This window comes from Poromitra crassiceps, assembly GCF_964638095.1.
Source record: "Poromitra crassiceps genome assembly, chromosome: 14".
Lineage (NCBI taxonomy): Eukaryota > Metazoa > Chordata > Actinopteri > Beryciformes > Melamphaidae > Poromitra > Poromitra crassiceps.
Genome location: NC_139633.1, coordinates 42,972,397 through 42,989,298, shown reverse-complemented (window position 1 = coordinate 42,989,298; position 16,902 = coordinate 42,972,397). Strand labels below are relative to the sequence as shown.

The 16,902-nt window shown below is 42.6% G+C and overlaps 1 protein-coding gene across 1 annotated transcript in view; it reads left to right on the top strand.

Moving 5' to 3' along the window:
- The first annotated feature begins 391 nt into the window (after positions 1-391).
- The window catches only part of ncoa4 (nuclear receptor coactivator 4), a 61,497-nt gene continuing 44,986 nt past the window's right edge, over positions 392-16,902 (top strand). Inside the window, exon 1 of the mRNA XM_083650921.1 lies at positions 392-522. Coding sequence (XP_083507047.1) covers positions 485-522 — 38 coding nt within the window. The 5' untranslated portion in view covers positions 392-484. The remainder of the gene's footprint in view (positions 523-16,902) is intronic.

The following is a 16,902-nucleotide window of genomic DNA, read 5'->3' as shown; positions in this document are numbered from 1 at the left end:
ATGGAGAGAGGGGTTGGCACCAGTGCTGATAGCTACCTGCTACAGTGCCTGGTTGCCTGCTACCCCTACCACCTCACTGATGATGTCACTTACGTCACTTTCGTGACTGACAGACACCCATGACAGACACCGCCTACCCACTTAGCCAATTTTAACTAGGATCTTGGACTGCACTTGCATTTTTTGTGAGTTTGTCATCTTCTTTTGTGACTGTAACAGCGAGAGTGGTTCTGTGTCTCTCTGCCTTCTCCTCTCCCTCCAGCAGAGGGCAGCCTCGGTTGACCTAACCAGTGCGTAAAACGAGACCCCAGGGGATGTTGTCGTAGTCAGTTCTCGCGAGACATGCCCAGCCAGCCCTTGTGTCTTTTTTCCTCTCGCTTTTTCCTTATCGTGACATTGAGTAGGCTAGCAGCTTAGCAGGCGGTGAGAGGAGCACCGGGCTCTTTACGCAGCACCGAGGAACCAAATTGATTATTGGATATTGATGACGTCAAAGACGAGAGCCCAGACCAGAGGCAGCCGGTAAGACCAACAACAGCTCGAACCGACCTAACGCGAAAAGCTAACGTGAACGTTCCACCATCAAGCTAGCGTACCTGTTAGCCACCTAGCTGCTGCTAGCCACCTAACGCTAGGTTAACTAGCTGCTAATGCCGGTGTAACGTCGATTTTTAAAAGCATTAAAAGAATGATAAAGTGCGTGGGAGCCATTTCACAGTCTAAACCGTTTTTAGGTGGTAAAAGCAGGAACCATTCCGTTTAGGTGTTCTAGTGCCAGGGCCCCCCGTTAATGTTATTGGCTAGTTACACCTGCTTTACCACATCAAAAGGTTGCTGTGAAGAGAGCCTGGCCACAAACACCACTATGAGCTGTGACTTCGCTTTAACGTGTTAAAATAAAACGGAACGTTCAGCTGTAACGTTATTTCCTTGTGGGGCCTCGAACCTAACATCACAGAACAGCCAACCTAGTGTCCTACGGCTCTGAGCCAACCAAACTCCGTTCAGAAACGTGACACTTTGATGTGTGCTTGTTGTGGACAGAAGTTGTGTTCTGAGGATCGGTTCTGTTATTCTGCTTTCACCAACATTGATTCCACTTTTATTGTCAGAGTACAACGAAATGCAGTCTGGCATCAAAGTCAGTGCCAAGTATGTACATTTGTATAGAACATGGTAAATGTAACGTTAGTATATATAACTTAGTATTGTAGTATACAGTATAAACGAGGTATATAATTTAAGGTTGTGTATATAATTTAAGGCTGTGTATAATAGAGAATATGCGGTTATGGATGTAAGATATGTCTATATACACGCATCTTGCACTACTGAGTTCCAGCTTTGTGAACCAAACGGTACACGGTGAAAGACAGTTCATGTTCTATATGAGGGTAAACAAACTGCTTACTGGGGGCAACTTTATAATGTGGCCCTATGGAGCCAGCCTTGAGTGTCTCACTCTAGCAGGCTGTGCTTTTTACTAAATTCACTTATTAAAAAAAAAAAAGCAACACTTCACACACAACTTGAACGGACCCTTGAGCTACTTCTGCTCTCACTCAGAATGTCTAAATGGAAGCGATGTGATGTATAGTTTTTGATATATTAACGTTTGTTTGGCACAACACATACTAGTTAACTGCTGCGGTTCCACATTTACGGGTGCAACAACCGTGTTTCCCTTATGCATTCAGCAGTGGTATGGCCACCGCTCCTATAGATTTTTTCTTTATAAACTAACCTTATATATATTACAGATGCTTCATATCCAGTCAATTCACGCACCTGTGAGTAAAGCATATACCGCTAAACAAGGAACTGTACTTTTTTCGCTTACCTGATAATGTCAGCACAATGCATAGGTGTAGGAAGCATGGGGGACAGCACAACACACAGGTGTAGGAAGCATGGGGGACAGCACAACACACAGGTGTAGGAAGCATGGGGGGACAGCACAACACACAGGTGTAGGAAGCATGGGGGACAGCACAACACACAGGTGTAGGAAGCATGGGGGGACAGCACAAGACACAGGTGTAGGAAGCATGGGGGGACAGCACAACACACAGGTGTAGGAAGCATGGGGGACAGCACAACACATAGGTGTAGGAAGCATGGGGGGACAGCACAAGACACAGGTGTAGGAAGCATGGGGGGACAGCACAACACACAGGTGTAGGAAGCATGGGGGACAGCACAACACATAGGTGTAGGAAGCATGGGGGACAGCACAACACACAGGTGTAGGAAGCATGGGGGGACAGCACAACACACAGGTGTAGGAAGCATGGGGGACAGCACAACACACAGGTGTAGGAAGCATGGGGGGACAGCACAACACATAGGTGTAGGAAGCATGGGGGGACAGCACAACACACAGGTGTAGGAAGCATGGGGGACAGCACAACACACAGGTGTAGGAAGCATGGGGGGACAGCACAACACACAGGTGTAGGAAGCATGGGGGGACAGCACAACACACAGGTGTAGGAAGCATGGGGGGACAGCACAACACACAGGTGTAGGAAGCATGGGGGGACAGCACAAGACACAGGTGTAGGAAGCATGGGGAGACAGCACAACACACAGGTGTAGGAAGCATGGGGGGACAGCACAACACACAGGTGTAGGAAGCATGGGGGACAGCACAACACATAGGTGTAGGAAGCATGGGGGGACAGCACAACACACAGGTGTAGGAAGCATGGGGGGACAGCACAACACACAGGTGTAGGAAGCATGGGGGGACAGCACAACACACAGGTGTAGGAAGCATGGGGGGACAGCACAACACACAGGTGTAGGAAGCATGGGGGGACAGCACAACACACAGGTGTAGGAAGCATGGGGGGACAGCACAAGACACAGGTGTAGGAAGCATGGGGAGACAGCACAACACACAGGTGTAGGAAGCATGGGGGACAGCACAACACATAGGTGTAGGAAGCATGGGGGGACAGCACAACACATAGGTGTAGGAAGCATGGGGGGACAGCACAACACACAGGTGTAGGAAGCATGGGGGGACAGCACAACACACAGGTGTAGGAAGCATGGGGGGACAGCACAACACACAGGTGTAGGAAGCATGGGGGACAGCACAACACACAGGTGTAGGAAGCATGGGGGGACAGCACAACACACAGGTGTAGGAAGCATGGGGGACAGCACAACACATAGGTGTAGGAAGCATGGGGGGACAGGGGAAAGGTGGTTAAAATGTCCCCCTCAAAAAATAAAGCACTAAATTCTGTTATTTACCTCCACATTGAAAAACTAACCACTGGACTGTTATTTTGAAAAGCCGTTGTTTTTGAAAAGGTTGTTTTTTGGATGGGCCATATGTATGTTTAATTAAAATGGGGGGAAATAATATTGTGAAATGCTGTGATATTTTGGTAGATACTTTACCATACTGTGACATTTCATACCATTACATCCCTTTTGTCTAATACAATTTTATCGACTGGCTGTCCTACTGGACAGGACTAGGCATTAGGCAGAGATAAAGACAATTGTGCTTCACCACTGCTGCTAAAACTCCATTCTAGGGGAAACACTGCAACAATAATAATACATTAATACACATACAATACATTGAATTTGTATCATGCACTTTTCATTAGAAGTAAATCGCAAAGTGCTACAGAATAAGTAAACAAAAGAGACAAACATGAACCAGCAGCAAAGATCAGTAAAACCACACAAAGGAAAAAGGCCTGATTAAAAAGTAAAAGTTAGACAATGCAAGAACAGCAAAACAGCATAAAGGCTCTGTTAAAAATAAAGTTTTGCGGCAGGTCAGTGAACTGTGTAAATATAGAGAGTTTGTTCACGTTGAGCAGTGCTTTGCATGCTGTGCCCCCCCCCCCCCTCCTCCCTGCAGCTTTGCATGCTGTGCCCCCCCTCCTCCCTGCATGGCCCCACTGTGTACGTGCAGCCTGGCCTCTGGCCTGTGGAGGAACTCAGACACAGCTTCCTCATTCCTCTCTCTAGTTCCTCTCAAGGAAACTCTTAACAGAGACTTTGGACATTTCGGCTTTAATACCGACACTTAAGATTATGTTTTGAATGTTAATATTCAGATTTCACTTGGTTGATCTCCAGGCAGCAGGAACACAAAACAGAACAGGAAGGTCAATACAGATAATGAGGGAATTAAACATAGTTTGGATAAGATAACGGCAATATAACACTCAAACTATGAAGATAATGTGAAACTCTAAAACGTTGTAGTCAAAGTCCATGTGGTGAGAAGTAAACAGCTGAGAAGCAGCCAGTACAGGCTGTTGTGACTAGATGCAGGCAGTACAGAGTTTCAGCTCTTATCTGCTGTCACAGAGTGAAAGGTCTGTTATCAGCCAGTCAGCTGACCGCCTGCTGCTGTGAGAGTATAAGGTCTGTTATCAGTCAGCTGACCGCCTGCTAGGGATGCACGATATATCGGCGAACATATCGGTATCGGCCGATGTTAGTCACTTTTTTAACATATCGGTCATATCAGTATCGGTCAGATGTTGCAATGTTATAATATCGGTTATCATTATCAGCCAAATTCTTCACATTGATATGAAATAATGCAGTAAATCTATGATTTATGGGCTTTTCCAAAGGCTTTGCAAATAAAGAAATGCATAACTTTTTCAAATTCAGTGTTAACATGTGTTTTTCAGTATGTACAAAATGTGATGATCATAAAAATTTGGTTTTATACAGATCATATCGACATCGGTAAATATCGGTTATCGGCCATATCAGCAATGTTAACTCATTGAGTGCCAGCCACTTTTGGAGAACGGACGCTCCCAGTGCCAGAGTTTCAGAGCGTTTTCAGTGATTTCTCGAGGCCCACAGAATATTGTGTGATATTACTATGTAAACACCGAACACGCACAAAGAACGATGAGACTCTATTGTATCAGCAGCAAAAAAAAGTTTATTGATACCATTTTCCGTTCTTTAGTTATCAGCCGGAGAAGATAGCTTGATTTAACCAAAAACAGCCATTTTTTTCTAGAAGCTGAGATAAAGAGCCTTTTGTGAAATTAAACATTTCATGCACATCACTGACTGAAGCTAATATTTTCTGATGTAGTCACACCTCAAAAATAATTTCCTTCAATAGAACAGCGAAAACCAAGGAATTTTGTTTGGCAAAACAATATTTTTTTAGCTGCAACCAGCAGCGCTGGCCCCTGCGTGCGCTGCTGGTTGCAGCTTCTTGCTGGTCTTGATTTGCTGCTGGTGGGCATCAGATATTCTGGCTTGCGTTTGCCAATCCTGTCCTGCTGTCTGGGTCAGTGTTGTGTGCTGCTCTGCGTGCCCCACCCCCCCCCCCCCCCCCCCTCAACTGCACACTTAGTAGGGTCATCTGGGGCACTTCCGTGACCGCGGAGAGCGAAGGTCCATTTCTCAATGGATTTGTCATCTAGGAGGGTTAATAAACAAATTTAGCCGGGGTGTATTTTTAAAAAAGGCGGGGAAAATATTTGAGAGACCAAAATCCAAAATGGCTGCTGTGGAAATTAACTTTTTAATGCTTTGACCTACAATGATGCACAATACATGGTTTCAGAGCTTATTCTGGTCAAGGAATACATATTTGGTGTTTATATAATGATTTGACCTATTTTTGACCTTCAAATCCAAGATGGCTGCCAATTTTGAGGCAGTTTTTTCAAAATCGTCATAGAGCCTTCATATTAGGCTTGAATGACAGGTCTTCTCATGATGAGTTGAATAATATACAGTATAAGTACACAGAAGTAATCTCTGAGGTCAATAAAGTCAATGTTTGTGTGTAAACAACAGTTGCTGATTTGCGGTTTCCCATTAAATAGGGTAGGCTACTGAGAATATGGTGTCCAGCTCATCCCATCACATTTTCATAATGAACCAAAAACAATTTTGCACTATAGCCTAACATAAAATAGTATTCTGTATGCAAAGCTAGCAAGGTTAGTTGCTTGAGCTGAATTTAAAGGTCAACTCAAAACAAACAATGAAATTAACTTTGAAATTAAAACTGAATCCTAGGCTACTAGACTTCATCAGCACACAGTAAAGGAAACTTGTCTTTGAACTCAGCTGACTGTCTAGTCCTAATCCCTGTTGTGCAATGTCCCTTTTCAGTGAAGTTTTAGTTTTTGTTAAGAGTATGGACTTTTAATCTTGACCTTGTTGGTAGGCAACGGCCCTTTTTCAGTCAAGCATTTTCAGATTAGCTCAGTCAGTCTGTGAAGCAGTCAGTGTCAGCACTTGCGCGAGCTCGCTTTTTCTCTAACTAATGTTAACATTACACACTTTAAGACACTTTGTTTGAGGATATCAACGTTATTCACTAGTCTAAAGATAGTTCTACCATCAAGAACATATAAAACAAAAGCAAAAACAATTTTTATTTGCAGAAGTCATCATTGATATTTGGGCTCTGTCTGTAACGCAAGGAAGCTGAATATCACCTGATACCTGAATAGGTACCTGGTTAATTAGGTAGCTAATTTTAATAATAGGTGACTGAAAAATAACTCGTTTCAGACAGCCTAACGGTTTAAGGTAGCAGAGTTTTATCCTTGTCCTGTAGAGGGCAGTGATACGCCTAGTAACGTCTACACTGCCGGAAACTTGAATGAAAAAGAAGAAGAAGACGGGTTCACTGGTTCCTGAAGAACAGCGTGACTTGAAAAGACTTGGCGGGTTCCAGACTGTCACACACACTTACCATGGAAGAAGAGATACTTTTTATTTTTATTTGTATTATTATTCATTTTTGTTTCAATGACCAGGCGGATGCGGCAATATCTGCGGTGTAATGCATGGCCAGGAAGAGTCCTGTGAGAATCTGGGTCACCAAGCAAAGGCCTAAGAGAGAGCCATAATTTCAGAGGGTTGAGATGTTGGCGGGGGTAGGAAGGTCAATAACTATATCATTTACGATTTTTAGAAGGGTGTGCGTTTTTCGAAGGTTGGCCATTAACGTTCCTATAGTTAAATAATATGACTTATTATAAGTCATATGACTTATGACTTATTTTATGTCTCTATTCTTGCGGTCCTAACCCTAACCGTTTCTGCTCTGGAGTAGAGACAGAGAGACAGACAGCTGAAAGTAGGCTATGAGGCAAATAATCTGAAATTAGCTCAGTCTAATGCCATCTGTGAATTGAATTTAAAAGTAAAGCAACATTATCACGCAGATTACTGACTAGTATTAGTCTATCAATCTGACAGACAGACAGGCAGACAGACAGACTTTCACTGGAAGCAGAAATTATGCAGCTGCTCTCCCCCTCTCTCTCTCTCCCCTTGCAGCGGGGAGAGAGAGAGCAAGGGCAGAGAGAGAGAGCGAGAGAGAGACTGCAGACGGGTTGCCATGTTCGTTATCATAACCCCCGAAGAGGCAGATTTTTAAGAGGTTAAAACGTTACATAAACAGCCTAAACTAGTCTAAAATAACAAACCAATAACAGAACTCCACAATACAACCCTGACAAACTTTAGAAACCGCGTTTTAAATCCTAGAGTAGTCTATAATATAGCCTACCATTTGCAAGTACTGACACACCCGTTTAACTGGCAACGTGAAGCTGCACGCGCAGCAGAGAGCAGCAGGCTCAGAGCAGCAGTTTACTTTCAGTTTTGTCACTACCTTCAAGAGCTTCAAAAGTATATTTAGCGGTCGAATTTCACAATAATCTTTACAGAGAATGAAAGCCAAGGCTTTATTTTACTATAATCTGATGAAACCCCAAAACAGCAGAAATAAATATTTTCTGATAAAATCGCGTTTTCTAGACAAACAGCCAGCGCGACAAGCGACTGATTTGGTCAGAGCAGGTCACATTTAATAAAGCACGGTTAAAAAGTTACACTTGAAGGTGAACGCACCGTCGTCTGCCATGCTGCTATTCGTCTTCTGCTTGCTTGCGTAGTTACGTTAACGTTACTGTACAGTAGTCCTGGCTGGCTGGTTATTGCTTATCCTATGTGGGGTTAGAAATCACGCTGCTGCGCAACCTAGGTTAGGAACCTTGCTAGGCTGTCCAGATCGCAGTCAAGTAGGATGTTTCCTACTGACCCGCAAAAGTGACTTTTCAGACACCCTAATAACAAACTGTCGCAGTAAAATGAAGTAACGGTTGACGTTATTGACCATGCTAAAATAAAAATCCAAAGAAAGTGATGATGTTCGTTATTTAGCCAATAGTTGTTTAGCTTTTTTCTGATGCGGTAGGTTTTCTGGGCGCCGCCATTAACGGAAATTCTGGGGGAAGAGCGTCATTCTTCTTCGTCGATTGGAAGGGTCGCAATGCATCATGGTATACCCTAACCCACCAAAGGTACCACTGATGGTTCCTTATGAATTAGGCCAAAATAGGTACCTGGAAAGGTTGCAAATTCAGTCACCTTTTGTATAAAACTGGTTTCAGACAGCCTAAAACATAAAAATTACAACTTACTACCTAGAATTGCCACCTACATTCCTCGTTTCCTTGCGTTACAGACAGAGCCTTGGTGTTAGCTAACGTTAGGTAACGTTATTATTTTTAGCTAAAGTTAATGTTATCTGTCTCCACACTTCTGTCAACTGACATATGCATTTGCTTTTGAAAATAAACAGTCTGGCTTGCTTAAGCATAACTGAAGATTAAATAGAAATATAACATGACGAATGCATGTACCGATTGGTTGGTCCATCTTCCCAGGAGGTGGTGGTGTAAACATCATCAAATTTATCAAGTCCTGACCAGTCTTGGGCTTTTAATTGTAAGCTGTCCCATTTGCCTTGATTTATTGTATCGGTGGGCTTGCAAGGCTTGTCACATTTTAGGACACATTCATAGGACATTGTGTGCTTTGTCTTTCATTGGGAGGGAAAGCAACTCGCTATTATATTACTGTTATATTATATTGCTGTTATACGCTGTTTATTTTCAAAAGCAAATGCATATGTCAGTTGACAGAAGTGTGGAGACAGATAACATTAACTTTAGCTAAAAATAATAACGTTACCTAACGTTAGCTAACACCAAATATCAATGATGACTTCTGCAAATAAAAATTGTTTTTGCTTTTGTTTTATATGTTCTTGATGGTAGAACTATCTTTAGACTAGTAAATAACGTTGATATCCTCAAACAAAGTTTTTATTTTATTTTATTATATATTCCCCCCCCCCCCCCCGATTTTTTATCCCATTTTTATCCCCCATTAGTGCTAACGTAATTTCTTTATCCTGGTTGCTACTCCACCCTCTGGCGATCTGGGGAGAGCCGAAACTGGCTCCATGCTTCCTCCGAGACATGGGCAGTTAGCCAGCCGCTTCTTTTCACCTGACAGGGGAAGCTTCACCGGTAGGACATAGCACGTGGGAGGTTCACACTATTCCAACCAGTTCCCCTCCCTCTGAACAGGCGCCCTTAACGACCAGAGGAGGAACCACATTAGCAACCAGGATATTGCATGTTTTTGGTGAAGGGGGTTCCTATATGAAGGAAACCCCCGGGAGGCACGGGGAGAACATGCAAACTCCACACAGAAAGGCCCTTTTGACGACCCCACCCGGGCGGTGCGCACTCGAGGACATGCGAATGGGCACGCATTCCTTCAGCGTTCACATCGTCCCAGGTGGGAATCGAACCCACGACCTTCGAGCTGTGAGGCAATAGTGCTACACCACCGTACCTCCTTTTATATCCTCAAACAAAGTGTCTTAAAGTGTGTAATGTTAACATTAGTTAGAGAAAAAGCGAGCTCGCGCAAGTGCTGACACTGACTGCTTCACAGACTGACTGAGCTAATCTGAAAATGCTTGACTGAAAAAGGGCCGTTGCCTACCAACAAGGTCAAGATTAAAAGTCCATTAACAAAAACAAAAACTTCACTGAAAAGGGACATTGCACAACAGGGATTAGGACTAGACAGTCAGCTGAGTTCAAAGACATGTTTCCTTTACTGTGTGCTGATGAAGTCTAGTAGCCTAGGATTCAGTTTTAATTTCAAAGTTAATTTCATTGTTTGTTTTGAGTTGACCTTTAAATTCAGCTCAAGCAACTAACCTTGCTAGCTTTGCATACAGAATACTATTTTATGTTAGGCTATAGTGCAAAATTGTTTTTGGTTCATTATGAAAATGTGATGGGATGAACTGGACACCATATTCTCAGTAGCCTACCCTATTTAATGGGAAACCGCAAATCAGCAACTGTTGTTTACACACAAACATTGACTTTAATGACCTCAGAGATTACTTCTGTGTACTTATACTGTATATTATTCAACTCATCATGAGAAGACCTGTCATTCAAGCCTAATATGAAGGCTCTATGACGATTTTGAAAAAACTGCCTTTTAGAGCTCAAAATTGGCAGCCATCTTGGATTTGAAGGTAAAAAATAAGTCAAATCATTATATAAACACCAAATATGTATTCCTTGACCAGAATAAGCTCTGAAACCATGTATTGTGCATCATTGTAGGTCAAACCATTAAAAAGTTCATTTCCACGGCAGACATTTTGGATTTTGGTCTCTCAAATATTTTCCCCGCCTTTTTTAAAAATACACCCCGGCTAAATTTGTTTATTAACCCTCCTAGATGACAAATCCATTGAGAAACGGACCTTCGCTCTCCACGGTCACGGAAGTGCCACAGATGACCCTACTAACTCCTCCTCCGTATGGGAGTGTCTCTGGGGCTTTCTGCTGCGTTTGCTCTGCACTGAAAAGTCCGCTACATCCAGCTTTTTTACAGCGTTCCGCGTGTATTTGTCACCGGCTCCCATGCTTCCAGTTGAGAATAATAACAACTAATAACAAAATCATGTGGATGGGCTATCGCAGCGGACACGGAGGTGCTCAATTGTGGCAGCAGATTGGCTGCTGCAGGCACAGCTAACGTTATGCTTCATGCATATCGATGCATACGGATGCGATGCAATTTCCGTTTCCACAACGACTTCTTCTCTCTTTTTTCCTCGCCTTTCTGTAATCTGGAGAGCACTGTCGCCACCTAATGGGTCCCTAAAATAGCTTTTACACATTCAACAGCCACCATACTTTCACAGGAGATGGATCTGGCTTTGATGCACGTCCCACCGTCAAAAAACGCAATTGACGAACATACTCGTCCTTGGCACTCTACGTTACTAAACCAATTGACGAACATACTCGTCCATGGCACTCAATGAGTTAATATCGGTTATCGGCATCGGCCAAAATTTTCATATCGGTGCATCCCTACCGCCTGCTGCTGTGAGCGTATGAGGTCTGTTATCAGTCAGCTGACTGCCTGCTGCTGCCACTGTAGGAAATCTGCAAAATATTTTGGGGGCAACTTTTACCCCCACTGTCTAAAAAAATGGGGGCATTTACAAAATGTTAGGGGCACTTTAAAATGATAGTAATTAGTGCATAAAGTTGCTAAAGCGTAGCATGAACTGAACAGCGCTGTTTGTGCTTCTTCGTCTTCTTCTGGCAACCAGCTTGCAGGTGGTGTTATAGGGGTTGCACTAGGGGTGTCACGATACACTCAGTTCACGATACGATACGTATCACGATACTGGGTTCACGATAACGATACGATACGATACGATTTTAACAATATTTTTTTAAACTTGAATAATGACAATATATGACTGGAAAAGTAGTATTTTATTTGAAATGCACAAATACAAAACATGCTGTTGTGGGAAATTGTTATTACAATAACAACTAGAAAAAACATGAGATTGGAGATAAGGCTTATCTTGAAATAGAATGAGTTACACCGTCACTTAGATTTACTTTGAACTAAAAGGTTTCTCAGCAGTATAAATTCTCATTATGCATCTTCAGTTTTTCTTCAAACTCAAACAACAAGACTTTTCTTAATCTATTTTTTATGCATCTTCAGTTTTTCCTGTCAAGTAAACAGTTTTGCCAGAAACTCAATTGAATGGTTTCTCTCCTGTATAACTTCTCATGTGTCTCTTCAGAGACTTGTTCAACTGAACTACTTTCCACACATTGAACTTCAACAAACAAAGACGTTTCTTAGTCTATTTTTTGGAAAAAAATAAAAAAAAGTTTTTTTTTTTTTTTTTTTTTTTTCGCGATATGAGATTTCATCTCAACGATACATATCGTGACGTTTTACTATCGCGAAATTTCGTGGGACGATATATTGTGACACCCCTAGGTTGCACGACTCCTGATTTTTTCAAGTCGACTTTTCTATCAATAAAGTTGAGTCGACATTGACCAGTCATCACGTGGTGCAGTGTTGGTAAAAAAAAATCTGTCTTGCTCATATAGTATTATGTCATTTCCCCATTATAGCAGCTTTTATAGCAGTATTATAGGTCAAACAGTTTCCATTTTACATGCATTTCATCAATCAAAGTCCTGGTTAAAACGTTTTCTTTACCTCAAATACCTCAATATTTACATCATGATTGTAAACAAAGCCATGTGCTTGCGTTGGGCTTGTAGTAGAGATGGGCAACACATTTTAAATTTTCGAATAATCGTTTTTATTATCAAGATCGACTTTTATTATTGAAAATCGTTTATTTATTTATTACTTACTATTTTTATTTTTACCGGCACCTGTCTCTTTAAGAACATGTCGCTGGGGCTTTTTTTTTAAACAAGGTTACAAAAACCTCCTAACTTCCCAGCAGTCTGCTGCTGTCACAGAGTGAGAGGTCTGTTATCAGCTGCAGCAGATAGCAGCTCCTCCTCTCTATCTTCTCTGTGTGTTTTGGTAGAAGGTCTAGCTCAGAGGTCCCCAAACTTTTCAGACCAAGTACCACATGCACCAATTTTCAGACCAAGTACCACATGCACCAAACCAAATTTCCTCCCAAGCACCACCTCCCACTGTGGCTAGTGGCTACCAACTTTCTTTGGTATTTTGGCCAAATACTAGTAGGCTACTGTTGCCAGTCAGACCACAAATAACCAACACTCGAGTACCACCAGGTGGAGCCTCGCGGACCACAGTTTGGGAATCACTGGTCTAGCTGACCTGACCTGTAGCCTGTACTACGAAGCTATCTTAACAGACCCGCGATCTGTCACTTTGATCTGGTTTGACTGAACAGGATCAAAGCTATCTAGTTTAACGATACTACGACGCTGGTTTTCTACTCGATAACTGAAGCTGGCTTTATCTGGGATCTGCCTGTGCACGCGCACGTTTTTCGCGCGTGCACAGGCGCGCGTCCACGCGAAAGAGGTGCGCTAGCCAATCACATTATGAACAGCTGAGTTGATCCATGCTAGGGATGGGCATTTCTAGCAAAAACACTATTCGAAATTCGCTGGCCAAAGTCGACTTTTAATCGAAATTCGGGAGAAAAAAAAAATGAAAATTCATTTTTTTTTTGTGTGTGAGTGAAATGTTGCATTGTCTCCCCTGATTCTAAGTATAGTCGAATCGCTTGGTTTGAGCAAGTAAAACAATTTTTATAAGCATTTTAAGCAAGGTTTATGGAAAAATGAATGGCAGATGAAATCCCATGAAGAGGGAGAGGTTGCTTATAAAAAAAATGTACTTGCTCAAACCAAGCGATTCGACTATACTTAGAATCAGGGGAGACAATGCAACATTTCACTCACACAAATTTTTTTTTTTTTTTTTTTTTTTTTTTTCAATAAACGAATTTCGACTTTCAATAAACACGATTTCAGACGGACAAGCCCGTCTTTATTGTTACACATCAACACATGCACGGAGGGCCACAAACACACACATGCTGACGGTGGCCGGTGAAATTTGTCCTCTGCATTTAACCCATCCTGGCTTTGTCCTTTCCTCCGGGGGGCAGGCCAGGAGCAGTGGTCGCTTTCTCGTACAGCGCCCGGGGACCGACTTCGGATGTTGTCGTCACTGGTCGGATGACGATGACGATCTGATCTTCTGCATGTTTTTAATGGGGGGGGGGGGGGGGGGGGGTTATATACGGAGGAACCCCCCTGGGGGAGCACGGGGAGAACATGCAAACTCCACACAGACAGAGGGGCCCTTACGACGAGATACCCCACCTGGGCAGTAGGCACTGAAGATATGGGGGGAACACAACCACAGCGCCCGCAGTGTCCCAGGCAAGAATCGAACTCAGGACCTTCTGACTGCGAGGCGACAGCTCTACCACTGAGCCACCGTGCCCCAAAGTCGACCTTGATAATAACAACGATTATTCGAAAATTCGAAATTCGATGCCCATCCCTAATCCACGCCCACACCCATTTCCTCATTCAATGAAAGCGCAGTGCGTGATCAGAGTTTTAGCGGATATCTAATGTAACCTATGTCAGAATGAAAATCCGCGTTGGATATAGTCTGCTGAAGGACTGCTAAAGCTGCCGCTTGTATTCACATCAGTCATTTGATTTACGGTACTTTGATTAGCGATTTCTGTCCCTTAAATGTGTAATCTCAGCCTATAAATTTCCACAATCTGTAAAGCTATTTAGACCATAGATTTAGAAACGCATGCTCAATGAATAATGATCTCTATCACTCATTATGTGTGTAGTTGCACTGATCGAATAATTAATATATAAAATAATGATAATGCTGATGCCTAATATAAAAGAGAAAACTGCTGAACTGAATTGAGACGATGCGGGCATAGTTTTCATTGATAAAAACTAGCCTATTTTTGCTCATATATTGGCATACAGCCTACAGGACACAGTTCCAGCTGAAACATGCAAGAGTAGCCTGCATATTTAGTAGCCTATTGGGGCTATCCCATATTTATCCCATATCTATATTATATGTATAGGCTTTTCTGGCATGTAGGAGAATATCACCCTCACTCCATTTGAGGCTCCGTGTATGATATGCGCTGCGTGATTAATAGTGATCATATTTCTCCACGCATCGTTGAGCTGTTAAGACATAAAGTGGTAAGTAGGCTTAATTTAATTATGTAGCCTACAGAGCCACAAATGTTTTTCTTGTTCTATTCTCAGTTGACTGCAATCTATTTTTCATATGGCGATCTTATATGAATGGTGAGTGACTCCAGAGAGCCGATTATATGGGTCTGTCATGGATTTTGATCTTATCCTCTGAAGCTAACCTGGTCGGGACCAGGTTAGCTTTGCAGCATGAGTTGCCATTAGGGGTGCACCGATCACGTTTTTTGCCACCGATCACCGATTGCCGATCACCTATGAGAAATATCTGCCCAACCGATCATCGACCGATCACCGATTACCGATTACCGATCACCGATATATATATATATATTTATTTTATATTTTGTAGGCTAAAGGAAACTGCCAACATGAGACAGATGGGAGTTCAACCGTTTAGTTGTCAGTTCTCTTCAGTACAGTACAGCAGTATAGGCTTTTTACAGCATTATGACAGGAATAGTAGGATTGTGTGTGGTCTGGAAAAAGGAGGCAATAAAATATACAAACAGGTCAGTAACCAAGCTTGCTGTTATATAGGCCAATTATAGTGATAATTAACAACTAATAATATATAAATGATAATTAGGTAAACTGTAAGTCAGTTACTCTTAAACACCAGTCTTGAACCATGACTAAAGCCAAAGAGCTCCCACTCATAGAACCGGGGTTATGCACAATAACCGTCATACATTGGGATCCGCATCGAACGAACATCAAAACGACCCGCCCATCGAGGCCGAGTTACAGTGTTATAATTAGCAGCACTATGAGTGCGATCTACATAATGGTGACAGGGTTACATGACGGGAGAAACAACAGAATCACAAGCTACACACGAGGGATTAGAACATGTTACTGTCCAAAGAAAGGAAGAAAGTCCGTCTGAATGGAGCGCACATCCACATAGCAGCACACTTTCGCTTCCTTCAAAGTGCCCGCGGGAACATCAATGCTTGCGTGGAAATTGTCTGTGTGTGCGCGTGCACTACCCCGACTACCACGTTAATCTGGGACTTTAATACACACGGATTTAACAGCATGCAAATGCCTCGGTAGGCGGGAGGACTGGAGGTAACTTCTCTGCCGAGTCTGCTCTAATCACCAGCTGATTTGTGTGATTCAAAGACGCAAGAGGTGTGTTGACAGTCTGGTGCGGTGTGTGCATGGAGATGAGTACACTGATGAAAGCAAAGCGTGTGCTTTGCAACACAATGATATAAACGTTAGAGCACAATATGAAAGTTAAACGATAGACATTGAAGACATGAAAATGGGCTGCCTCATGTTTCTCACGTGCAGCATGATCGGCTATGTGATCGGCAACATTAAAGGAATATCGGAAACAGCAGATCACATATTTGAGGTCCAAATCGGCCGATACAGATTGCGTGCAGATCGATCGGTGCACCCCTAGTTGCCATGGTGATTAGAAGTTAACTTGCTTTGTAGTACGGCTAAACCAGGGTTAAACCTGAAGTTACCTAGCTAAACCACTAATCTTGCTTTGTAATACAGGCTACTGATGGATTGAAATCCCAAAGCATCAGACACAAAGGGACATACTCTTTAGTAAAATGTCCTCTACATGTATTTATTAGGGCTGTCACTTTTCATTCGAAATTCGAATGCAACTTCGAATGTGGGGGAGGGGTTCGTGTTCGATATGTAAATTGACTGTTCAATTTTTTTTTTTTTTTTTTTTTTTTTTTTTTTTTTTTTTATGAACCAAAATTAACCAACTGCTGCTTGCTGGTAATGTTAATCCCATGTCAGAAAAAGTCTCCAGATTTGTCGCGTTAGTCTGTTCTGAGAAAGATTGTCTCCAGGGTCTGAAAAGTTGTCTCGAGTTGGATGCAGCCAAGTTTGTGAGGCAGTGTTGTGACTGTGAGCGTCCAAGCAAGTTTCTTGACCCATGTGGTAGGCTATAAACTTAGATTTGCAACTGTTCGTTTTTAGTCATTTCACCAAGTAAATGTGTTGTGTTGAG